Genomic DNA, 24,293 nt, shown 5'->3' with positions numbered 1-24,293 from the left:
GAGGGTCAGAGAGAGGGAGATACAGAATCCGAAACAGGCTCCAGGCTCTGAGCTGTCAGCACAGAGCCTGACACGGGGCTCGAACTCACGGACCGTGAGATCATGACCTGAGCCAAAGTCGGCCGCTTAACCAACTGAGCCACCCAGGCGCCCCTCCAGGGCCTCTTTCTATGCTGGGTATGGCCAGTTGTAGGTGCAGACAGGGCTTAGAGGGATTTGTGTAGCAAAGGCCTAGCAGCAGCCTAAGGAAGTAGGTGAAAGGGTCTTCAGGGATGGCACCCAAGGATGGGTGAGCACCCTCTCCCTTCTCTTGTCTCACTCATGACATCCTTATGAGATGAAGCTGGCCCTGAGGCAGAGCAATAGCACAGCCCCCTGTCTCTTCTGGAGGCCATGGCTCTGTCCCGGCACAGGCTTTAGCTCCTACCTCTCAGTCCCGAGCACCAATGTCCAGAGTTTAGGGACCACAGCCCAAGCTTTGTCAGGTGGACGGGAGGCACTTCAGTCAGTTAATTTTATTGAGTACCGTCCACAGGCCAGACAGAGCTGGGGTGCTGGGGATACAGTGATGAACAGACTGTCTCAGCTCCAAATGCACTTAGTGCTAGTGGGGAGAGACATAGATAAGCAATGAAACAAATACATCTGGGATGCTGATTAAAGGTTATGAAGAAACTAAAATAGAGAGTGGGGTCAAGGCTCAGTGCATGGCTGGGGTCAGGGTTCAGCCCAGGAGACCGGTGGAATGACCAGACTAGACTAAGAGTGAGGCCAGAGATGACCAGACAGATCCATAGCCAGGTGGACAGCAGGTGAGTAAAGAGGTTGGCCCGGGCCTGGAGGAAGGACTGAAGGCTCCTGGGAGAGAGGGGGTGGTGGTAGGGGGGGTGGGGGAGGTGGGATCTATTAAACTGATGACTCCAGGCCCTAATCCTGTGCCAGGCCTAGGCGGGTAGTTGGGGGGGGGGGAGCACCCCTGCTGGGGTGTAATTTCACGCTGAAGGGTCTGATGGGGCATCCCACGGACTGATCCTTTCTGGATCAGAAAACCCACTTCCCTTTGTCGCATGCAGGGCGATTAATGCCTTAACCCTTTATGGGCTGGCCTGGGGCCAGTCCTGCCCCATCTCACTTCCAGCTCCTTGGGATCTAGTCAGAGCCCTTTGCCTCCAGCCCCAGGAGCTCCTGGACCTGCTCTTACTTGCAGAGAGGGAGAAGTTGTCACTGAGGAAAGCCAGGGGTTGGGTCCAAAACCAGAAGCTTGAGGTCTAGTCTAATCCACCAGGAAGCCTTCCCACGTGTGCCATGGTGAGGCCCTCACCACCTTCCAGGGGAGCCCCTCCCACTGGCAATAAGCAACAAACCCATAAAGTCCGGAGACCATCAATGAGGAACGAACACTGGATGCCCCAGTGTCCCCTGAACACTTACAAGCCATGCCTCCGGTAACACCCCAGGGACGTCCCTGCTCATTTTGTCCAATGGCGGCATTCCAGCCTGGGCAGGCCATCACAGTCAGCCCCAGCCTCTCTGTCCTCCCTTGCTCATGTCCCCTCCCTGCCTTGGTTCAAAGACCCACCAGGAAGTTGTCATACCTTCTCTGGCCCTTCCTTTCGCTCCTCCCAGTCTAACTTCAAGGCGTCACCGTGCAGCTCCCTGGGGTGGGGGAGGGGCAGGGACCTGCTGGGCCTCCTCTAAGCTCCCTGGGTCTCTAAAACCCCAGCACCATTAAAAGAAAGCCCCTAAATGTTATTTACACTTCGGAGTCTTAAAAACCATTAACAAAAGCCACTTAATTCAATTATCTTCCCGGCTGGCTCAGTTCTCAGCGCTGAGCAAGGGCCTCCCCTTGCCGCCTCCTCCCTTTGCCCGCCCCCCCCCCCCACTGTCATTGTGTCGGGCTAATGAGGTAAACTGAAGCGAGCCCTGTCCCCCCTGACAGGTTTATGAGAATTTAATAAAGCGTGGCCGGGACCAAATGAGTTGCCTCAGCCTCGGAGAGCTCATTGTCTTTGGCGTCAGCGTTTTTTGACTAGAGCTGTCCCCTCCCCCGCCCGGGCTCCTGCCTGGCTTGGTCCCCATTCCTGCCCTCGGTCCCTCCCAAGGTGAGCTGGCCAGTGAGCCTGGTAGAGGCCAGCTTGGCCCTGCAGGGCAAGACACCCAGGCTGTACCCTGAGTAGGGCAGAAACTGAATTGGCCCGTGTGCCTTGGGGACAGGTGTGTGGTCTTCCCAGCCCTCATACACACCAGACCCCGGGAGTGTACGGGGACCTCTGGGACTTCTGCTACCCAGCCCACACCGCCCTCACGCTCCCGGGCCCCTGCCAACCTGAGGCTGAGGCCTGGCTGGTGCCACCTTGAGCATGATTCACTCTTTCTTGCCTATTTGGAGTGACCAGCCAGAGTGAGGAGGGAAGGGGCATCCAGAGCACAGGGGACACAAGTCCTCAGTCATGGCCTGGTCCGTGGAAGGACACTTTCACATGCAAGGTCACCTTCTCCTCACATTTTCCCTGAAAGGTAACAAGGGGTAGACAATGAGAGGGACTTGCTCAAGGTTCCTAGGGGGTCAGAAGTGCAGATGGAAGAAACTCAGCCAGCAGGCCCCTCAGACATCCAGGCAGGGAGGAAGGCCCCCCCCCCCCCCCCGGAGCTCCATGGGTATTTGGAGAAGGCCTGGCCGTCCTTCCTCCCTCATGTCCTAGACAGCCTTTCTGTCTGGCCTCTCAGGGGTCTAATGTCCAGGAGTTTCTGGACCATTCAGAGATCCAGAATTCCTTTTCTCTCCCTCAAAAGTATTTCCAGGAGTTATTTCCTTCTGGGACTGAAGCCTGACTCTGTCTGTGACCATGATGAAAATTCAGTCTTTGTCCAGGGTTAGTGTTCAATGTATGGATCAGGGTCAGAGTTCAGGTTGGGACCACAATAAGGGCTTAATGTAGACCCGTGATCAAGACTCAGTCTGTGCCCAGGTCAGGGTTTAATTTTTGATAAAGATCAGGGTTTAGTTTATGGACTGAGTTAGAACTCAGTGTAAGATCAGGATCAGGATTCAGTGTAGGGACCAGGCAGTGTCAAGCCTCAGATTATGACCAGGATCATGTTTAGGCCAGGACTCAGTATGGACTGGGGTGAGGGAGGTCTCAGTCTAAGATCAAGATAACCAGACTCAGGTCTTACCTGTGACCTTGATAGAGGCTGTCCAGGATCAGGCCTCCCTCTGTAATAAGGTCAGGTTTCAGCATTGGAGGTGTCAGTAAACTTGGGTGACCCCACCCCCAGTCCTTGTATGCCCGGCTCCTTGCTCCCCCTCCTCCTCAGGGGTTTGCCCTCAGAAGGGTAAAGGCCAAGTTAATACAGTCTGGCTGGGCTAAGTCTCTATCCCCTGTCATGTGCCTAGAGTGCCCTCTGGTGGCACTCCCTAGCAGTGCCTATTTCCTCAGGCTTCCCCAGTCCATCTGGCCATCTCCTACTTCGGGGAGCCTACCCCTCAGGCACTTCCATCCACACCCATCTAGCCAGCTCTACGTTCCTGCATCACCCCACCTTCCACAAAGAGGTGCAAAACAGGAACTGGCCATGGCAAGTCCCACACACGTAAGGGGCTTTTCTCCCTTCCTGCCCAGAGCAGGCATCTTAATAATTCCCTATTACTGGGGACCTGTAAGATCCCCACCTTTTAGTCATTCAACAAATATGTATTGTGTACTTACCTTGTGCCAGGTGAACACCTGAGTGCAGAGCAGTGAACAAGCCGGAAGTGCTAACTTCTTGGAGCTCACATTCCACTCACTTCTCCCCAATCCCCAACTTCCCAAGTCCACAGACCTCCTCAGCAAGGCACTTGCATTAGCAGAAGGTTGGGTGGGATTCAGAACTGGGCAATTCAATGTTCCTTCTCTCTCCTAGATTCAGAGGTTAGACTATTCTAGATTCTGAGTCCTCTGTCTTCATGTCTCAGATGCCTCATCTGGACTCGTGGCTTCCCGACCATCCATATGACAATGGCTTCTAAATCTGCATCCTCTCTTTCCAGAACTCAGGGCTGTGCCTCCAGCAATCACAGGACAGCTCCCCTGGGTTAACAGAATTTTCCTCTTACCACAGCCCTGACTCTTCCTCCCCGCTATGCTGAGCTCTCAAATAAAAATTCTAGAAGTTCCTCCTGGAGTCCTCTCTTTCACTCCTCTTGAACTTCCCCAACAGAGAGACCTCCAAAATGGGCATAGAATCTGTCCACTTCCCAGCCACCACTCCAGTCCCAGCACCCCCAGCATATCTCACTGCAATAACCTCCCACTCCACCCCGTTTTCCCTCTTGCCCCTCGACACTCTATTTTCCACACAGAAGGCAGAGCGATCTTTACCATCATAAATCAGACCACGTCACTTCCCTGCTTAAAACCCTCCACCTCACTGAGAGTAAAATCCCAACTCTATATCCTGGTTTACTAAGCTGTACATGAGCTGAGCAAGATGCCCCCCCTACCCACCCTCCCCAACTTCATCTACAGCCCTTCTTTCTTGGTTGGACACAGAGGCGAAGTTCATTCTCACCTTAGGGCTTTTGCACTGGCCATTTCCTGAGCTTGAAATGTTCTTGCCCTAGACCTTTGCATGACTGACTCTTGTCAGTCAGAGCTCAGCTTAAATGTCACTTCTCAGAGAAAACCTCCCCAGCCACCCGACAAGTCCCTCTGTCACATCTTCTTATGGTGATTTTCTGCACGGCACTTCCGCTAGCTAACATTTTTTGTCTTGTTTACTTAATTCTTTATTGTCTGTCTCCCCCAAGTAGATGTAAGCCCCCCTCCAGAGCTTGTTCACCGCTATATTCCCAGTGCTGGACACATAGTAGGGTTCAGGAATTGTTTATTTTTTTAAGTTTATTTATTTATTTTGAGAGAGACAGAGAAAGCACGAGTGGGGGAGGGCAGAGAGAGAGGGAGAGTGGGGGGAATCTCAAGCAGGCTTCCACACTGTCAGCAAAGAGCCTGACGTGGGGCTCGAGCCCACGAACTGTGAGATCATGACCTGAGCCGAAACCAAGAGTTAACCACCACTTAACTGACTGAGCCACCCAGACGCCCCTCAGGAATTGTTTAAATCATTAGTAAAAAATGGTCCTAAGTGGCTGCCCTCATTTCTTCTGGTGGGAACAGAGGGAGGAGATACGAGTTCCCAGCACCTTAGTAGGCTCCCTTGTCCCAGGCTATTGGGAGTTCCCTCTGGGAAGTGGGGCTCACCCTGCCAACCCCTGAGCCCCACAGGCCCCAGGAAGCACCCCTCCTTTCAGAAGGACCAGCTGTGCCTCCTACACTTGCAGCCCCTGGGCTTCTGAGGACAGGCCCTCGTGCCTCCATTCTCAGAGTCTCAGGGGAGGAGTGGGAGGGTCTGGCCCTCATCTCAGCGCCCCTGTACGGTGTCCCTGCAAGCCAGTCCTGGCTTGAATTCCTCGAGGTCAGGGAGCCCGCTGACTGTGCTGTCAGAGTTGTGTCTTCACTGTCCACAGACTGGCCCCCTGAGCCTGCCTGAGAGGAGCCTACAGACAGGTGGGGACAGAGCCATCATCCAGCCTCTGTGTCAGAGAGTGAGGTGTTCCTGGGCCTTGCTGGCTCCTCAGTGGTCTACTGCCCTAGAAGGGCCTGAAGGAGTGTGAGGGGAGGAGCCCCCACCCACAGTAGGAGGCCCAGGAAAGATACGGGGAGTGGGGGAGTGGTTTCTAGGGCTGGCTGTTTGGGAAGTGGGCCCTGGGGTATGGGGAATATCTCCTAATGTACCTGTGGAGGGGGAGGGGACACAGAAGGGACAAAGGATGCCCTTTGGCTAGGGGAGGCAATGGAAGGGAGACTCCAGCGAGCCAATGTTTCCCCCTGGTGCCCCCCCTCCCCAATTCAATTCACTCACACCATGCATTTGTGGCACTGAGCCCTTATCACATGCTCACTCTTCCTCCCACCCTCCCAGACAGGACCTGGAAGTCTTTGGCAGGGAGAAGAGGAAGGTCTGGTGGTGTAATTCTAGGCCTCTGCCAGCAGGTGGGAGAGAGGTTGGGGCTGGGCCTACCATTCCAGGTTAGAATCTGGGGGGACTCGTCCTAAAGAAGGTGGTCCAGACCACACCCCAAGGCAGCATCAGCGGTGGCCCCTCTCACCTCCTGCTCTACCAAGGCAGCAGCAGGTGGCGTCTGAGGCTGCAGACCAGTGATCCAGAAGTGAAACCTGGGAAAGCGGTCTTTCTTGCATGTGCATGCTCAACACACACACACACACACACACACACACACACACACAGATTGGGGGGTGGGGAAGTGTTCTGAGAAGAGGTCATCAGCTCCAGGGGCTGGATGCTTCAAAGGTTAGGGCCCATCGATCTATGTGAATTAATAGAAATGACCTGCTTGCACCTACACAGACAGATTCACTTTTCTCCAGGTCAGTGGTGGGGGAGACAGCAGGAGAGGCAGAGGCAGAAAGGGAGTCAGGGGAAGGGAAGAGTCAGAGGGGGAAGAGGCAGAGAGGGTGTCAGCCCTTCCCAGGGCTGGAGGGAAATCCCAGACCAGGGAAGAAGAGCAGTAGAGCCCACCCTGGGAAGAAAAAGGGAGGCTGCTGAAGCCCAAGTTCGATGGGCAGGAAGTTACAGCCAGCAAGGGTGTGCCACCATCTCTGGGCACAGCTTTCCTGTGTCTCTGCAGCGAGGAGGGGCTGGCCCAGGGTTGCGGGATCTTCCCCCCCCCCCCCCCCCGGTCCCCAGCTCCCTTGCTTCTCTTGTGAGGCGGCCTCCATCCCTCTACCAGATGCCCTCACTCACTGGGCAGAACACAGGCATGTCAGGGGAAAGGTGTAGGCTTTGACCAGCCCCGGGGAGTGCTTCTCTCATCCTTCTCACTGGGTGACTCACTCCTTAACCACCACCACACACACCCACACACACTCTCACATTCGTGTATGACGTTAGATACTGTCACCCAAATACTCCCACACTCCCCATCTCTTACGCGTAGCCAGGCAACCCCATGCACAGACACATAGATTCACCCCGCTCCCAATCTCACACACTTGTTCCCACGATGATCGGTCACACACTCCTCTCCCCTGGGGGCCCCTTCCAGGTCTCCAAGAGGGGCCGGTGCTAGGAAGATGAGGCACTTGGCTAGGAGGACCCCAGAATCAAGGGTGCTCAGCCAGAAGCTCCACAGGCAGCCTCTCACCCCAGGCTGCACCATCACAGAGGACTGGACTCTAGAGGTGCTTTACTGAGGAGAGAGGCTCATCGGGAATGCAGTGGGGATCACACTGAGGCCTTCCTGGTTGGAGGAGCCCCCTCACCATTCATCCCTGTCGTGCTTCAGCCTCAACTCCCCCGGATCTGATCTACCAGTCAGTGGAGTGCTCATCCCAGTTCTACCTTGGGAGACTATCCTGGCTCAAATCAGGACCTCCTCACACCCCCTTAATCCCCAAAGATGATGTTGGGGTAGAGACAAGGAGAGCAGAAGGAGAAGTGGGAGCTGGTGGCCTTTCGCCGTGCGCAGGGCATTCCTCCCTGCCCCTGCTTCCTCCCACCCCTTGGGCTCAGGGGCCTTGCTGGTAGTTAGTCCCTCTCAGAGCAGCTCTGTTCACAGTGCCCGCGTGCCATGGGTGGTGGTGGTAGGGATCGAAGGTCCAGGGGCCCCGTTGCTTCAAGTCTAGGGGGTGAGGTAAAGTAGGGCCCAGCAGACCCCACTTAATGGGCCAAGGCACAGCTCCCTCCTTTGGCGAGTGTGCCTCTTCACCGTCACATTCTCCCCTCCAGACGTTCCAGAGATGGGACAGATGAGGCCACCTGTGCCCAGCACCCGACCCATATGGATTTTTTTTTTTCTTTTTCCTTTTCCTTCTTCTCCTTCCTCTCTCCCACTCCTCTTTTTTTCTTAAGTGGCACCGAACGAAGGGAGCCCGACGGGGAGTCAGGGCCCGGCACCGGGTCCGCTAGGGGGCGACGCGCTCCCGGGGCAGGTTGAGCTGGACCGCTTCGGTGCGCGGCACATAGGCCGCCGCCGGCGCGGAGGCGTCCAGGGCGAAGGGGCCGGGGCTGGAGCGGCTCGAGGACGCGGCCGAGACGGCAGGGCTGAGCTGCACGGCCGTGGTGTCCTGCGCCGTGCGCTCGCTGCTCTCCATCTCCAGCGCCACCGGCCCGCCGCCGCCGCCGCCCCGGCCCGGGCCCGAGGCCGCCGCCGAGCGCGCGCGGGGCGCGGGGCCCCGGCGGCTACACGCGCAGCAGGCCGCGAAGCAGACGAGCGCCAGCGCCAGCAGCGCCGGCCCCACGACGAGCGGCGCGTTGCTCCGGGGTGGGAAGGAGGCGAAGGCGCCCACCAGCGTCACGTTCACGCCCGCCAGCAGCACGCACAGGCCGCAGGCGCAGAACAGCGCCGGCGACGGCAGCCCGGGCAGCCGACCCCGAGCGCGGCCCGCGAGCGCCTGGGCCGGGGCGCCTCGGCTCTTCTCTGGGGGCGGCATGGGCCTGGGGACGCCGGGCACGCATCAGGCTCCGTCCTGCCGCCGGCCCGGCCAGGCCCACCTGGCGAGCTCACGGGAGTCCTGTGGGCACAGAGCGGGAGGGAGGGTCAGCGGGGCACCTCAGTTTCCAGAACTCTCAGCTCTGGGGCGACACTCAGTGCCTGGGAGTGCCGCGGTTATTTTGGCCAGCCCCCTGCTTCTGCCTCTGGGGAGCAGAACCCATCCTGTATGGGAATTGGCTCTGGACTCTCTGGTGGCTAATCTTACCATCCTCCCTCCAGTCCTTCAGACAGATGCAATTCCTCCACCTCCTCTACTCCAGGAAGCCTTCCTGCATTAATTAAATTAAGCGAGTGAAAGGCTGTAAAGTGCCCAGCGTGTGCCTAGGTGCTCATAAAATGACAATCATCATCAGTAGTCCTAATTAGAGGGCAGATGGCGGCTCTTGGGATTTAGACAACTTCTAACACCTTGCAAGTGGAAGCAGCCTTAGAAACCATCTGCTCAAGCCCTTCCTTGTCTAGATAAGGAAACTGAAGCCCAGAGAGCTCTAGCAATTTACCCAAGATCCAGGACCAGGATCTAATGACCTGCCACCTGGCCTGGTTGTCCCCACCCTAGGCTCTGGTAGGCACAGCAGTGACATTAACTTTCCTGAACATCAGATGAGGCCCTGGAGTGAGTGACCACGTGAGAGTAAGGAGCTCCTGATGTTTCAGATGGCCAGTGAGAAGGGACAGTCCCTACATGGGCTGGGGCAGACCCAAGATCCTTTGTAGACCGACAGATTCCAATCCTGTCCCTGTCCCACCCCCAGGACTCTACTATTAAACCTGGACTTGAAAGCCTAATCACTGGTTGCTGGAATGCCTTTCTAGTATTCTCTAATTGTCTCTGATTCTGGGATCTATCACTGGCTTCTAGAATTCTGGGAATACATGCAGAAGCAAAGGTAATGAAATTAGAGTCTGGAGCTTTAGGACTTCTATTTGAGAATTCTGTTCTATAACATGAAATCACAGGTATAAAGGTCCTCAAAGGATGAGATCATAGCTATGGAACTGTGTTAGGATTGTGAAAAAATGTCAGAAAAGGCTCTGAGTGGGGATGAGAGGGAGTCATGGGGGTAGTGGTACCGCAGGTGGGAGCAGAGCATGCAGGTTGAGTAACTGAGCGTGACTGAGTGGCCTCTCTGTGCTTCAGTGTTAACACCTGTAGTGTGGAGTCAGTGATAGAACCTACCTCATAGGGTGTAGTGATCATTAAATGCTCTAAGCTAAATCGGGTGCTTTGAACAGTGCTTGGAGGACAGTGGGAATTCAATAACTGTCAGCCATGTTGTCACGGTGGTGGCTGCTAGAGAAGGGTATCTATAAGGTCTCAGATCTGGGAGGTGGGGTGTGTCAGTTTGGAAACAGAACAGTTGATCTATCCCTCAGGTGGGACTGCCTTGGGACTGAGCCCAGAGTTGTCCTTCCTGAGTCTGCAAAGCCTGCACACTGTGGGGTTGGAGAGAATGTGATGACTGGGTGAGTGAAAGCGAGGGCTAGTGTGGGAGAGGGGCAGCACAGTCCTTGCTCGACACAGGCTGGAATCAGCCTGGCCCAAGCATGTCAGAGGGCCAGGAGGGCCACCTCTGCTTCTTGCCCAGATCTGATCACTTCAGGGCTCCCCCCCCCCCCCCGGCACCACGGTGAGAGGTAGAAGTTCTGTTGGGACTCTGGCCAGAAGCACCTTGCTGACTCAGCCAGCTGACCCAGAGCCAGAAATCCCCAAATCCTGGCCAAGCAAGCACTTGCTGACCTTTCAGAGGACTTACAAACCACAGATTCCTCAGGAAGCTCCACATTTGCATGAACCATCTGCTCCCTTTAACCTGCAGCCTTTGGCTCTGCCAGGCAGAAATAGCAACCACTGGAGGATACAACACTTCAACAGTTGGCAAAGCATGTTCACAGCCATGACATCACGGAATCCCTACAAGCGCTTGATACTTATCAACAGTATCAACACATTTTACAACTGACGCAACCGAGGCTCAGGGAGGGAAGTGGATCTGGGCTCTTGTGGCTGGAGTAGAAGGAAGACCAGACATTCTGGGACCAGAGTCAGAGAATACATACATAATCTGGTGCACACCATATGTGATCTTGCTTCATTTTAAAGAGAAGGATTTGATCTCCTCAGGGTTGATGTGGACATGAATCCTAACAGACTCTTCCTGTTGCCCTCAGGAGGGGCTGTGAGATTCTCCAATTTTTCCCCCTTCTCAAGTCCCTCCCCCATATTCTCAATATCCAGTATTATCTGAATGAGATAGGTGCCCCCCCTCCCCCTCCCCTGTGGGGAAGGCTCCATCTGAGGCTGAGGTGGAGTCTGGTCCTTCACCTCACCTCACACAGATTCTTGAAAGGCAACATTGGACAAGGGTTGGGGAGGCCCTGGAGGGTCCAGCTCTTTTTTCTTTTCCCTTCTAGGGAAGATTCTTTGGGTTTCGGTTTTACTATGATGTGCCTAGGTGTGATTTCCTCTGTATTTATCTTTCTTGTACTTCCTGGTGCTTCTACAACCTGTGGCTTGATTTTCCCCACAGTTTTGGAAATTTTTCAGGCATTATCTTTTTCCTCATTCTCTTTCTTCTCTCCTGGAACCTGAATTGTGCATATGTTCAACCATATGACGTTGTCCCACACGTCTCTTACACTCTGTTCTCTATTTTCTTTCTTTCTTTTTTTAACATTTATTCATCTTTGAGAGACAGCACAAGCGGGGAAGGGGCAGAGAGAGAGGGAAACACTGAATCCGAAGCAGGCTCCAGGCTCTGAGCTGTCAGCACAGAGCCTGATTTGGGTTTTGGCCTCAGGAACCGTGAGATCATGACCTGAGCCGAAGTTGAAAACTTAACCAACTGAGCCACCCAGGCGCCCCTCTGTTCTGTTATTTTCTAGCCTTTTTTTCCTCTTTCTGTGTTTCTATCTGGATGCTTTCTTAAAATTGATTTGTCATCCAACTCACTAATCCTCTCTTTACCTGTGTCTTCTTTGCTCTAAAATCCAACCATTCAGTTCTTAATTTCAATTGTTACACTGTTTCAGTTCTAGAATTTCCACTTGATTCTTTTTCATAGCTTCCAGTATTCTACTGACAGAATCCCTCTTATCTATTTTCTTGAACAGATTAAGCCCTTTAAGTTCTTGTCTGAAGACTACAACATCTGTGTTGCCTATTTCTATTGTCTAATTGCCCTTGGCTTTTGGTCATTTAGTCTAATCTCCTGGAAGGCTAGATAAGTTATTGAATGCCCAACATTGTGCATGAAAAATCATAGAGATAGCATGAGGTTCCAGATGATGTTACCTTCGTCCAGAGATTTACTTTTGTTTCTGACAGGCAGTTTAAGGGATAGGCCACCTTAACCCAGTCTGGGATTGCACTGACTGGGAGCCGTGTTTCAGTCTTCCTGAGTCTGGCCTGTATTCGTTTAACCATTACTCCCAGAGAATAGGCTGTTGGGCCCCCTAACCAAAAGCTAAAGGTTTTAACAAGGTTCTCCCCTCTTAAGCCCTGAATTCCAATGTCGACTTCCTAATTTATGGCCACTGTCTCCTACACACTGGAAAAAATTCCTTAAGGGAAAAATGAACCAAATAACACTTCTCTCCAAGATCTTAGCCCCTCAAGTCCTTACTGTTTTCATAGCTCTCCCATGCCTTTGAACAGATTTCTTAAATTTAATCCCGCCTTTTAGTTATCCTCAGTGCATAAGTTGGTCTGATACAAGCTAGTCTATCCAGAAACAGGTCTAGATGGGAATCTGAAATTAGCACTAATTTAGCTAAGTAGGTTGTGCTATGTTGAACATTTTGCAATAATATCTAATTTAGTTTTTACAACATGAGATTAAGTATTGCTGTTATATCCCCATTTTATAGATGAGGATACTGAAGCACAAAAAGATTAACTAAGTTCACCCCAAGATCTCTGAGGGGCCGTGGTGGTGCCAGGACTTGAAACCTGGTGTCCGGACCCTGCAGCCTGAGTTCTCAATCAAGCTAGTCTAGTGCTAGGTTTGCTAAATGCTTGTTGAATGACTGGAACACAGGGCATGGACTCTCCTCGGGCCCTGTAGCTAAGCTCCTGTAATCAGCACTTACACTGCTCCAAAGTCAACAATAGAGGAGGGGGCTGGTGTGTTTTGTGCATCTCTCGAGAAAAGTAAACTCACTTTTCTCCTTCTGTTGCTTAGCACACTCAGCGCAACAAAAGCACTAGCGGGGGACTGAGCTTCCAAGTGCCAATTGTCAATGAATGATTATTTGCTTCTGGGATGCAGAGCTGACTCTGAAAGACAAAACTACCCCCAGAGTCTCCACCCCAGGCGGGGAAAGGGCTAAGGGTTGATAGGTGTCTCCAGCCTGGTTAACTGGGATCCAGGGTGCAAAGGGGAGGGATGTTGAGGTTCCTCAGCTATTGCAATTCAGTTTGTGCCACCGTCTCCATCTGACTGACTGTGGCCCTCCAGCTGGGGCTGCTGCAATGTCAGATGCTATTTTGTGGTGGGTGCTCTGACTAACTCTTATTGTGTGGTGTCACTGGTGCCATTCACTAAATCTTTTTTGTTCTCCCCCTTCTGAACACATGTTAAAATTGGACTTAGTGGCCAATTTGTGACTAGGTGGGGCCATGTGAGTAGTTCTGGCCAATGAACGGCACCATGCATCACTTGTAGGCTCTATTGCTTCTGGATTATTTAATTTCAGAAGCAGGAACCTTTGGGATGATGCTATCACATTCCCAAATCCTTTAAGCCCTCTCCACTTCGATCTCATTGCCTGAACAGGAGGGAAGGCCATTGCTCTGAATCTTGAGTTGTTAGGATTGGAACAGACCTTCTCTTTAGTGAGCACTCCAATCTGCTGACCTGGTAGAAATCACCTAGTTCAACCCCTTCATCTATGGATGGGAGAAACTGAAGCTTGGAATGGAAAACGTCATGGAGGGTGTCTGTGGCCAAGTCAGTCCAGAACCAAGCCCAAACCAAAAAATATATATTTTATATACATGTATTTATAATATACATACTATACATATATAATATATATATGCTATACATATATAATATACATACTATACATATATAGTATATATGCTATACATATATAATATGTATTATATATAATATACACATATAATACATGATATACATATAATATATTATATATAATATACATGTATAATATATATAATATACATATATAATATACAATATACATATATATTATATAGTTATATAATATACACATATAATATATATAATATACATATATATTATATAGCTATATAATATATATTATATATAATGACATAATGGGGTGCCTGAGTGGCTCAGTTGGTTGAGCGTCAAACTCTCAATTTTGGCTCAGGTCATGATCCTGGGGTCATGGGATTGAGCCCCTCTGCCTCTCCCCTGTTTGTGTGCATGCTTTCTCTCTCTCTCTCTCTCTCTCTCTCTCTCTATATATATATATATATATATATATATATAACATATTCTATATTATTTATAATATAAAACATATAATATAAAACATTATATATAATATAGATAAGATATATATATATTACTTATTACTATCCAGCTAATCATCAGCAATCCTGGGGCCAAAGGAGGGTGGTCCTCAGTAGGAGGAGGCAAGAGCTCCTGGAAAGAGGGTCTCTGCCTGAAGCCCCTTCAGGTCAGCTGGCCACCCCCACCCCTGGGTCAATCCACAAATCTGGGATGTCTGTTATACAAGAGCGGTGGCTTGACCAGGGGCAGCTGCCAGGCCTCCTGGTCCCGGGTTCCTGCTCCAAGGGCTCAAGAGCCTCTGGGTGAAGGGGTTGAGGCTTTAGTCCAGGCGTTAGTCACTAGTCCCAGCCCCTGTCCTCCAGGTGGGATTGAGTCCCTTATTTGCTCAGCCTGGCTCTTTACCCTTCACTGTGAACCCCTCTGTTCCCCTTAATCTTAGCCCTTCTATTCTCCCTCAGTCCGTGAAGGTCTGGGCCAACTCTCAGGCCCCCAACACTTCTACCATGCTCTCTATCCCTAACCCTCTCCCTATCCTCAGGGAACCTCCCACACCACCATTACTCAGTGCTGGCTTATTCACTACCCTGGAAGCTCTCAGCTTCTGCCAGCTGAATTCTGCCTCCCCAGACAGAGCTGAAAGAGCTGCTACCACCCCCACCCCAGTCCATCCCACAGGCCACCCTTGGCCCCTCATAGATTCCCCAAGCTGGAAACAAGGCTTGAGGATGAAGTCTGAAAGTGTGACTCCCAGTTCCTGTGTCTGACTCCTGGGCCCCATTATCCTAGTCCCTGAGTGGATGTGCACGTGCGCGTGCACACACACACACACACACACACACACACAAACCCCACATGCACAATGATCAGACATACCCAGAAATACAAATACAGATGTAATATACTCTGAGAGCTGCAAACAGCGGCCAACACATAGACAGACACTCTCTAAGGTGCCTGCCTATACAGTGGAAATGAGCTGCTTCCCAGTAGATGGGCTCTGGAGAATTCTCTTTGCCTGGGAGCATGGGGGGTGGGTAATTTGGTGATAAGGAGAGCTGGGGCCTATGGGAGGGGTGATGGGAGTTCCATTCTAGCTGCTCTGATGGCACCCTCCCCTTTACAGGGGGTTCCCATGCCTGAAACAGGCGAGTACTTGACGCTCCCCTCACTGAGGCTCAGATTTGCCATTGGGAAAGTGGGAGTTTGGTCTAGATGATCTTTGCCGGCCCAGCAGGCTCTGGCTTCCTGCACAGCTGAGGGTCCCCAGGCACACAGGACTCTGCAGCAATCACAGCTCTGTGGTTATCAAACCAAGTCTGCACCCAGGCAAGCCAGACTTGGATCTCCAGCCTCAGTCTGGGCCTGTGCCTCCACTCCATGCAACTCAGCTGCCTGGAGCTAGCGGGAGGGGTGGCGGAAGGGGGTACTAAAGACTCCCTGGTGTGGACGTGCCCTTCCTGCCCTCCAGTCTGAGTACCAGCACTGAGAGACTTCAGCATCCTGGGCACAACCGCTCTACCCTGTGCCCTCCTACTTGGTTGGCTCCTCATCTCCAGTGCCCAGTTCCCCCATTCCACCCCAGTGACCCTTTCCCTCACCAACTCTGACCCTCATCACCCCTGTCATCACCACGAGCCTCCTACTCTCCACCATAACCTCACTGCTACCACTATAGAAACACTGGTACAGCACCTACTATGTGCCAAACACTCTTTCAAGCCCTTTATATATGTTATATATCATCTCATTTAAGCCCCGTGACAACTCTATAGGCAGATGCTTTTGCCATCTCTGTTTTCAGATGGGGACACAGAGGCTCAGAGAGGTTGCACTGCTTGTCATAGACATGGTGATAATATGTGGCCGATCTGGGATTCACACCTAGGCAGTGTGTCTTCTAAACCTGTGCTCTTCACTGTGACTCTGTACTGTCTCTTGCTGTGACTGTTCTCTGATCTAGTGCAGGCCTGGAACTATCAGCATTTTCTCCATGAGCCTTTAATCTCCACTTCCTTTTCTGCACACTACGTCACTTCAGTTACTCCCCTGCAATTTACCTTGTCCTGCAGCCTCACCTGTTCCTTTGTCCTTCTGCCAGAGCTGCCTAGCAAAGTCTCGACCCTGCATCGGTCAGGCTTTCTGCTTCCTCCAAGTCTGTGCCCAAACGGTTAAGCCACACAGGTGAAAAGAAAATCACCAGCTGGCACGTCTCTGGCATCGCTCAGGCCCCCAAGGCTGTAGGGAAACCTCCCCCTTCCCAATCGGTGTTCATCAGCCTCCCTCACTGTGACTGCACCTCCTCCTGGATGCACTCACGCCTCTCCTGTCCTAAAACAAAACCAGACCCTCCTTCCACCCCACCTCTGCCTCCATATAACACTCTATTCCTTTCTTCAAAGTGTTTCCTCTTGGAAACAGTCTCCTTAAACTTCATTTTCTCCCACAAAGCCCGGACTCCCAGCCAGAAACCCAGGCTTCATCCTCGCTCTTCCTTCTCCCTCAGGCTTTCCACCGCACTTTCCCAACCCAATCCATCACCAGGCCCCGCAGATTCTTCCCTCTGAGTGTCTCTAGAACCCATCCCTTCCTTTTCAGTCTCACCGCTGCCCCACCATCCCCCTCCTCCATGTCTCCCTAGTGGCTACATCTCTCCTGGGCTCCCCACTGCTGCCATCCTGGCTGGCTTCCTCCAGGCCGCCCCCTTGATTTTGCTCAAGTGGAGCTGAACTCACCACGTGTGGCCAGGTGAACACGCTGCTTCCTGTGCCTGAAACATGGTCTACTTTCCCTTCACCTGGCTAAGTCCAGCTCAACCTTCAGAGTGCAGCCGGGACATCACTTCCCTCAGAAAACCTTCCTTAACTCCCCAAATCAGCAGGGCCAGATCAGGTGTCCAGGTCTGCATCCTCCAACTTTCTTCCTGGAGGACCAGCATTATACTCATCTTGTTTGCTGCTAGTCCCCAGTGAAGCGCCTGACTGTCCCCAGGTGCCCAGGGAATATTGGTTAAACAAACGGTGAAGACAGAGGTTGGTCACAGGGGTCTCCTGGCTTCACCTGTGTCCTGGTTTTGAAGTGACTCTATGCCCACTTCTCTATGCTGACTTCCTGTTCACTTTGGGTCAGCTGGGCGAGGGCTGGAGGTGGGTCCTAGGGCAAATTCCCACTGAGTTATAGAGCAGGGAGAGATCAGGGTCAGGCAGAGGGGGCCCAATGCAGTCACCCCATGCTGCATGTGCCCTTCTCCTGTTTTCCTCTCTTTCTCACCTTTTCTGGGAAGTCTGTCCCAGGCTACAGGTCCCTGACCGCTTGTCTGGGCACTACTCCGTTCTGCTAGGGTTTCGGGCTGGATGGAGCATGGCCTCCATTCCCTAAAGACTCCCCTCCTGGCCGCCCTCTCCCGCCGGTCTCATCCCCTTGACCCCCGCCCCCTCCTCAACCGCCCCCAACTCGTGGGGCTTTCACTTGCCTGGGCCAGTCGGTGGTCGGAGGCTTCTCTGAGCACCCCGGGCTAGCAGGAGGGGCCGGGGGGCACGGAGGGTGGGGGTGGGGAGCGCAGCCCCCAGGCAGGCCCCGCCCCTCGCGGCGGCGAGCCGGGAGGTGCGGCGGCGGGTTCGGGGCGCCCCTCGCGCAGCGTCGCAGCCGCCGCTGGGCCCCTGGGCTCCCGGGTGGAGCGGCGTTCTCACGGAGCGTCTTCCTGTCTTCCTCTCCGCACCGCCCCTCTCCCCTTCCCTCCTCTACGTTCTGCGGCTTCTAGCACCTTGCCCTGGGCTCCCAGCACCCCCACGGTTTCCAGCCCGGACTTTCGGGGCCGGACGCAGACGTTGCCACTCACTCTGGAGCGAGGGACGTAGGTGGCGCGGGTTCCGTCTGCAGCCCCTGACGGATTCCCCACCTTCCCTGGAGGGAACGGGGGTGGGGCTGTGGGGGCAGGGAGCCTTCTCTCGGGAAGGGGCTTGCTTTCAGCCACCCTTCCCAGAACACCGCCCACCAATCCCGCGCTCGAGAACGGGGTGTGGCCACGAGCCCCTTGTAGGAGGACACACGTGTCCCACTGGGATCTGCAAGAGGTCCAGTGGGGGGCGAAGGATGGAGAGGGAGGACTGGGTGGGAGACTGAGATGCTGATTTCCAGAACCTGGAGTTCAGCTGGAAGAGCATCTCCTCCAACCTCTGTCTTCATTCATTTGCTCATCCATTCATAAACCCTCTGCGATGTGAACCACGTGCCAGGCAACGTTCCTCCTGACAGTGGCCCTGGGAAGGCGGCGCTACACTCATTCTCTGGCTGCAGATGAGGAAACTGAGGCGCAAGGCCCCACAGCCTCTTGCCCAGAACTCCGGCCCCCGGACTTGTGGACGCAGAGGTGGGATGTGAGTCACCCCCAGACTCCAGCCCAGCCTGGTCAGTCCTCCAGGTTGGCCAGCAGGGCTGTGACTTCCAAGGGGCTGCCTGGACCAAACCAAGCACTCCCCACTTCAGTGAGTTCTCTGACCCATGGTGGACTTTCCCTTCACCTGGCCAACTCCAGCTCAACCTTCAGAGTGCAGATGGGACATCACTTCCCTCAGGACGCCTTCCTTAAACCCCCAAACCGGCAGGTGAGATCAGGTGTCCAGATCTGTATCCTCCAACTTTCTTCCTGGAGCACCAGCATCATTACCCCCTGTGGGGCCAGCCAGGCACAGCCACAGTTGAGGGTTGTCAGAACTGATTTCATTTATTGAACAGACCACTGGAAGAGCTGGGTCCAATGACCTGTCCATGCCCACATCCACTCCCACTGAAATACTGGAGGGTTCTGGAGCTGCTCAGAGGTGAGAGGGCACTTCCTCCCTAACACTACCCACCACACCACCCTGCCTACTTGGCCCAAACTCACCTTCCAAAGGGGGAGAAGGCATGAGCTCCACACGGACCACTCCTGTGACCAGGCTGAGGGGGTGGGGGCATGGGGGTGCAGTATGCACTTGGGAGGATGTATCTGGACATTCACTTAGACTCAGGGACAGGCAGTCTCGGGGTTTCAGGCCCTGAAGACTCCCACAGTTTCAAGGGTCCTTTGGACCCCTGCCTAGTTCTTCCCCAGTGGACATAGCCCTTGCCTTTTTATGTGTTCATTCCTTACTTTATTCTGCTCTGATCCCCACACCACTCTGTGCCGGGCTCTGCCAGGCATTGAAGATGCAATAGCCCTGCCTTGGGGAGATCGTGTTGGGGAAGCGGTGGTGGTGGGCCAAGGGCTACCACCCTCCCCACAGCCCAGGTTCCACTTCCCCCCTTCCCACCCCTTCCACCCATGGGCATCTTTCAGGGTGCTTCAGGTAAGGATTAAAGATGGGCAGGAAGAAGGGTTTCCTTATTGAGCAAGGAGGGGCCACTGGGCCCAAGTTATGTTGATGATAATGACGTTGAGGGAGTGGAGAAGGGTAAGTGATCAGGCAGGAGGGAGGTGGAGGGGAGGGAAGTAGAAGGAGGGGGACTTCCCTCAGGCTGGAGGAACCACAGGCTCCACAACTGGCCAGCATTTATGAGTGGAGGTCTGTCCCACTCTGGTCAGGGAGCTGGTCTCAGTGCCAAGGACAGCAGAGGGTAGAGCCTTGGGTGGGGAGAGAGGAGCCCTGACTATAAGGCCTGGCTGCACAACCTCTCACCGCAGGACTCGATGAGTCCTTTTTTCTGGAGGGCCTCAGCTTTCCCATCCGTACAATGAAGTGGCCTCTCCCACTTTTGGTTTGGTTTTGCAACGTCTGCTGGGTACCTGTGTGCCTGGTCCTCTGGCCCTTGCTCTTGAGAGGAGGAAGGTGACAAAGACCACTCAGAATGATATGGGCTGTGGGAGCACAGCACAGTCAGGGGAGGCTTCTGAGAGGAGGTGTCATCTGCACTGGTCCTTGAAGAATGAGACTCTTCCTAGCTTGTCCTCTGCTCACAAACATGAACAGAGGCCACATGGAGCAGATGTCTCTGTAGAGGTCAAACACCGGCTCCACCTTGAGGGTGTAGGTGAGTGAGGAGTGGTGTGGAGGGAGGCACAATGTTTTCTGCATAGCCACACACACGTGGGCCAGGTCCTCCTTGCCCCAAACCACAAAGATACATGGGGCCTTGACGTGACTCTCCAGGGAAAGATTGGGGAATTGTTTTTGTGTTAAATTGATGCCACTAACATTTATTGAGCACCTACTGTGTACTCTGACAGTGACTGGAAAAGGGCAACGCACAGTAGGTTTCAGTAGGATTAAATAATTGTTTTATGAAAAAGGAGACTTCGGCCTGCCTGGACCCCGTGGAGGGAGAGAGGCACGGGCTGCAGGAAGATGATGGGGAGGGTGTTGTGTTAAGGGGATCCTTGGAACTGTGCCTTTCAAGGTGAGGGCTTTGGATAGGCAGAGAGGAGTGGGGGGCCTCCAGGAGAACACAAGACAAAGCATGGAGGCTGGAATATTTGAGATTGTTCAGCAGCAGTGAGAGGGTAGGGGACAAGAGGGAAGGCTGGAGGTCTTGTCTGGGGTGAGATCACAAAAAGCCTTGGATGGTGGAGTCACACACAAGGGTCTCAGGACAGGACTCAGTTCAGGAGCCACCTCCTCCTGGAAGCCTCTAGGTCACTGCCTTACCTGGGCCCCTGTCCCAGCATGACTATTTTGTTTGTCTAGGACATGCTCCTGTCTGGTTTGCTATTGCTGAAAGCCTGTACCTAAGGAGTGGCCCAAAGTTTTTGATATCCAGAAAGAATCTGTTCCAGCCCTTCTATCTAGCCAGTGAGCTCTAGAAGCTCAGGGCCAGGCCTTAGGGGCTGAGGGGATCCTGTCTGTGGCTCCTGTCAGCCTGTGGTTCATTTCTGTGGCCAGGCTGGAGCAAGGGCCTGAGGTACCTCTGGCCCCCAATTCCAGAGAAACCAGTCAGTAGATCAAAAAGGGAAGAAGCCTGCTGAGCTGCAGTCCAGAGAGAAAATCCACATCAAAAGCCTGATACAAGGGTCCCCTGTGGAACCTCCAGTGACACCTTTGCTTCAGGCCCTGCTCCCGGCCACGTGGGATCCATTTTCAAGAGCTTTGCTCAGGCGAATGCATTCTGGTGTCTCCAGGGCCTGGTTCACCTCTGGTTCGGACCCAGGAGGGCTCTGAGATCAGGGTAGCAGGCAGAGAGGGAGGGAGGGCAGGGGGTAACCCCTCAGCCCTGCCTCAGCCCTCCCCAGTTCCCCGGCCCCCTGGCTTCAGCTTCTCCAGTGTTCTGCTCACAGTGGACAGGCTGCTTCGGGCTCCTGGGGAAGAGACCAGCACAGGGCTGCCTGAGTAGACAGATTCCAGATCAGAGCAACCCAGAGGGACCAGTGGGGAGAGAGGGGAGTCCCAGGGACAGTTTCAGCTGAATTTAAAGAGGCACGGATGGTCAGAATGGCTCTTCAAGAGGACAGCAGCATAGTGGGGGCAGTTACAGGCAGGACTCGGGGCTGACTGCCTGGTTTCAGTTCTGGCCCCACCACTTCCTAGCTGCCTTACTTAATCTCTCTGGGCCTCAGTTGCCCCATATATAAAGTGGGCCTAATTACAGTACCTCCCTCATGTGGCTGTTTTGAGAATAGAACAAATAAATATATGTAAAGTGTTTGGAGCAGGGTCTGGAATGGGGCCTTTTGCTGGGATTAGGCATCCCACCACTGGCAGTAGATGCTGTGGGCGAGGCCCATCTTTGAGAAACTCCTGCCCTAGAATTTTCCAGTGTGTGGAGGGAGGGGAGGAGGAAGATGTTCCATTTCAGTTACCAGCTTTGAGAGTTGGATTCCATCATGGGAGAAGAGAGTGAGAAAACATAAACTGAGACATGGGACCAAGGGTCGGTCCCAGTGTCCATGCCGGGCACAACAGAGAAGCCCTGAGGTCAAACAGGAGCCCGGCTCAGCTTGGAGCGAGAAGGGTTTTGACCAAACACATGGAAGAACTGGCTAACTCTGCTGGCTCCCGGTGACTGGGGACACCCCTTCTGCATGTCCCTCAAGGCTTCTCCCCGGGCCCCCCAGAGCTGCTCAGCCAGAGAGCAGAGGTGGAAGATGGATTCTGGAGTTTTTAAAACTTACCCTCTTTATTGCCATTGGTGCTGGATCTTCCCTCCCCATGGTCTGGCCCCGGGTGGGGGTGAATTCTCAGGCTCCCTGCATGATAAGATCACCCCAAGCCCCCTGGTTACTAAGCCATTCTCAGATCAAGTCCTGCTTTGGGAAGGGAAGACCTGCCTGTTGTCTCATCTCCATCCCTGCTGCTGTCTTCACTCCACCACATTCCTTTAGGCTTCTCACATGATCTGGGCTGGTTTGGGAGTGGAGATGGGAGAAATGGGCCCTTGAAGGGGAAGATGGCAAACTTTTTGAGGAGGTGAGGGTCGTGAGGAGAACTAGGGATATGGAAAGCCCCCCAGGATTGATGGAGATGGTAGCATGTATGTGGGGAGCTGAGATGAATTGAGGAGCTATACAGGGGTCCTGAGGTCTTAGGGGAGGTAGAGGGTTTTTATGGGGGCTCAGGAATGAAATGCGCTTATCTGGAGATCTCGGAGGCTTTGTGGGAGTTGGAGGCTCCCTCCGGGGAGATGGGAGTTCTAGGTGCTCTGAGCTGGTTCAGGCACCTTTGGAGCAGGCAACAGGCTGGAGTCTGTTACACCGTAGTCATGGCAATGCCAAAACACACACACACACACACACACACACACACACACACACACCCAGCAACTAACACACACAGCCAGGATCAGTCACACACAGGGTCTCAGTTCTGCCCCACAGTGGGCCACAGACTTACACACAATGGGTCTCACACAACAGTCCTTGGAAGAGGGCTCTGCTGGGTGCTGGGGAGAGGACTCACCTATGGTGGGCAGGATGTGGTCCAGGTTGAACCGAGCCTTTAGAAAGGGGTAGGCCAAGATGAGGAACCCTGAGAAGAGAGACACAGAGGGGTTCTGTGATGGGGAAGGGGCCTGGTTAGTGCAGGCTGCATGGGGCTGTGGGTAGGCTGTGAGCCTGGGGGTGGTTTATGAGGGTGATATGGATGGGCATGGGAGGAGCATGAGTGTGCAGGTTGGGACTGTGAGTGCATAAATGTGAGCCTGTGGGAGTTTAGGGGGGCGGCTCCCATCACCCAGCCCTAAGAGGGGGCAGGGAGTAGTGCCTCTTTGGAGAAGGGGCTACAGTCTGTGAAAGCCAGGGCTCCCGGCTCCAGCCTTCCCAGGTGCTAAGCATATTCTCAGCTGGCTGGAAGTGGGCCCAGCTACATCACCACCACCACCACTCCTCTGCCCCAGTCTGCCCCAAGCCCGGGAGCTTCTTAGCATGCTCTTTCCCACCCAGACCTGTGGATGGGTTAGCAGAAGAGTGGACCCTGCCCTGCCCACCTGCATTTCATCCCCAGACCAAGTGTCTGTGGCTCTTGGCAGGAGTTTGCAGGTACAGATGCCAAGAACCCACCCTTCTGGTGCTTCTGGCTCTGCTTTTGGCCCAGGGTGGTGGAGTGGGGAGGGATAGTACTCAGCATCAGTGCGGGGATATCAGTGGGACTGGCCCAGATAGAGAGATGGATGGATGCCTGGACAGATAGACAGATGCCATGCCAAGAAATACCAGGAGAGAAAAAGAAACCCTTTGAGTTGGATCCTCTCTTGGCTCACAGAGTGTCCCACTGAGACCTCTGTCCTCTTTTACCTGTCCCCTGTCAACCCACCCTCAACAGGCTTACGAATTCCACCAAAAACCCAAGAGCCCAGGGCTTGGGACTAGAGGGCCAGAGGGGAGCAGCCAGAGAGGAGCATGACGACCAGCTCCCTTCTCCCAGTCTCCCTACCCCAGGCAGAAGGAAGCTTACTCCAACCCTCCCCTGCCTCCCTGCGTCCCCGACGGCTGCTTTGCTCACATCTCTTTAGCTTCTATGGTCCCCAACCAATTCCTAGTAAACCAACCCTTGCCTCCATTTCTCATTCACTTGACTATGCCCCCCCCCCCCGCTCCCCTTCCAAGCCCAGCACCTGCTCACCCAGACTGGCGGCGCCAATAAAGATGCCACCCACGGCGGCTGCAGCTTTGGACACGGACACACCGATGATGATGCTGCCAGCCACCAGGCCGAGGGCCACACAGGCTAGCTGCAGGCAGCGGAAGTCTCTGCTGCTGATGGGGATGTCCATGCAGGCCTACCCAGGGTACCATCTGCTGCCAGAGGGGCCTGTCCCCAGGA

General features: G+C 53.8%; 2 protein-coding genes across 2 annotated transcripts; both read right to left on the bottom strand.

Moving 5' to 3' along the window:
- Window positions 1-4,855: 4,855 nt before the first annotated feature.
- On the bottom strand, window positions 4,856-8,576 carry TMEM275 (transmembrane protein 275). The gene has a single exon (XM_053895794.1). The coding sequence runs from the start codon at window positions 8,496-8,498 to the stop codon at window positions 7,971-7,973; it is 528 nt and encodes a 175-aa protein (XP_053751769.1). The 5' UTR covers window positions 8,499-8,576; the 3' UTR covers window positions 4,856-7,970.
- A 10,206-nt stretch (window positions 8,577-18,782) lies between these two features.
- KNCN (kinocilin) lies at window positions 18,783-24,243 on the bottom strand. Its single transcript, XM_019449429.2, has 4 exons — window positions 24,093-24,243; window positions 22,932-23,000; window positions 22,148-22,222; window positions 18,783-21,334 (listed from the first exon to the last, which is right to left on the bottom strand). The coding sequence occupies exons 1-4, from the start codon at window positions 24,241-24,243 to the stop codon at window positions 21,255-21,257; spliced, it is 375 nt and encodes a 124-aa protein (XP_019304974.1). The 3' UTR covers window positions 18,783-21,254.
- Between the last annotated feature and the right edge of the window lie 50 nt (window positions 24,244-24,293).

Source organism: Panthera pardus, unplaced genomic scaffold, assembly GCF_024362965.1.
Source record: "Panthera pardus isolate Hobbes unplaced genomic scaffold, ASM2436296v1 HiC_scaffold_11, whole genome shotgun sequence".
Lineage (NCBI taxonomy): Eukaryota > Metazoa > Chordata > Mammalia > Carnivora > Felidae > Panthera > Panthera pardus.
Note: the sequence above shows the minus strand (reverse complement) of the source record. Positions and strands in the feature narration are given on the sequence as shown.

Bases quoted from the DNA above. Each gene is read 5' to 3' on its own strand.
- TMEM275 (XM_053895794.1), bottom strand. From the start codon at position 8,498: ATGCCGCCCCCAGAGAAGAGCCGAGGCGCCCCGGCCCAGGCGCTCGCG.
- KNCN (XM_019449429.2), bottom strand. From the start codon at position 24,243: ATGGACATCCCCATCAGCAGCAGAGACTTCCGCTGCCTGCAGCTAGCC. The intron at 23,001-24,092 runs GTGAGCAGGTGC...CTCTCTTCTCAG, and splicing joins TATTGGCGCCGCCAGTCTGG to GGTTCCTCATCTTGGCCTAC. The intron at 22,223-22,931 runs GTGAGTCCTCTC...CTTATCATGCAG, and splicing joins CCACATCCTGCCCACCATAG to GGAGCCTGAGAATTCACCCC.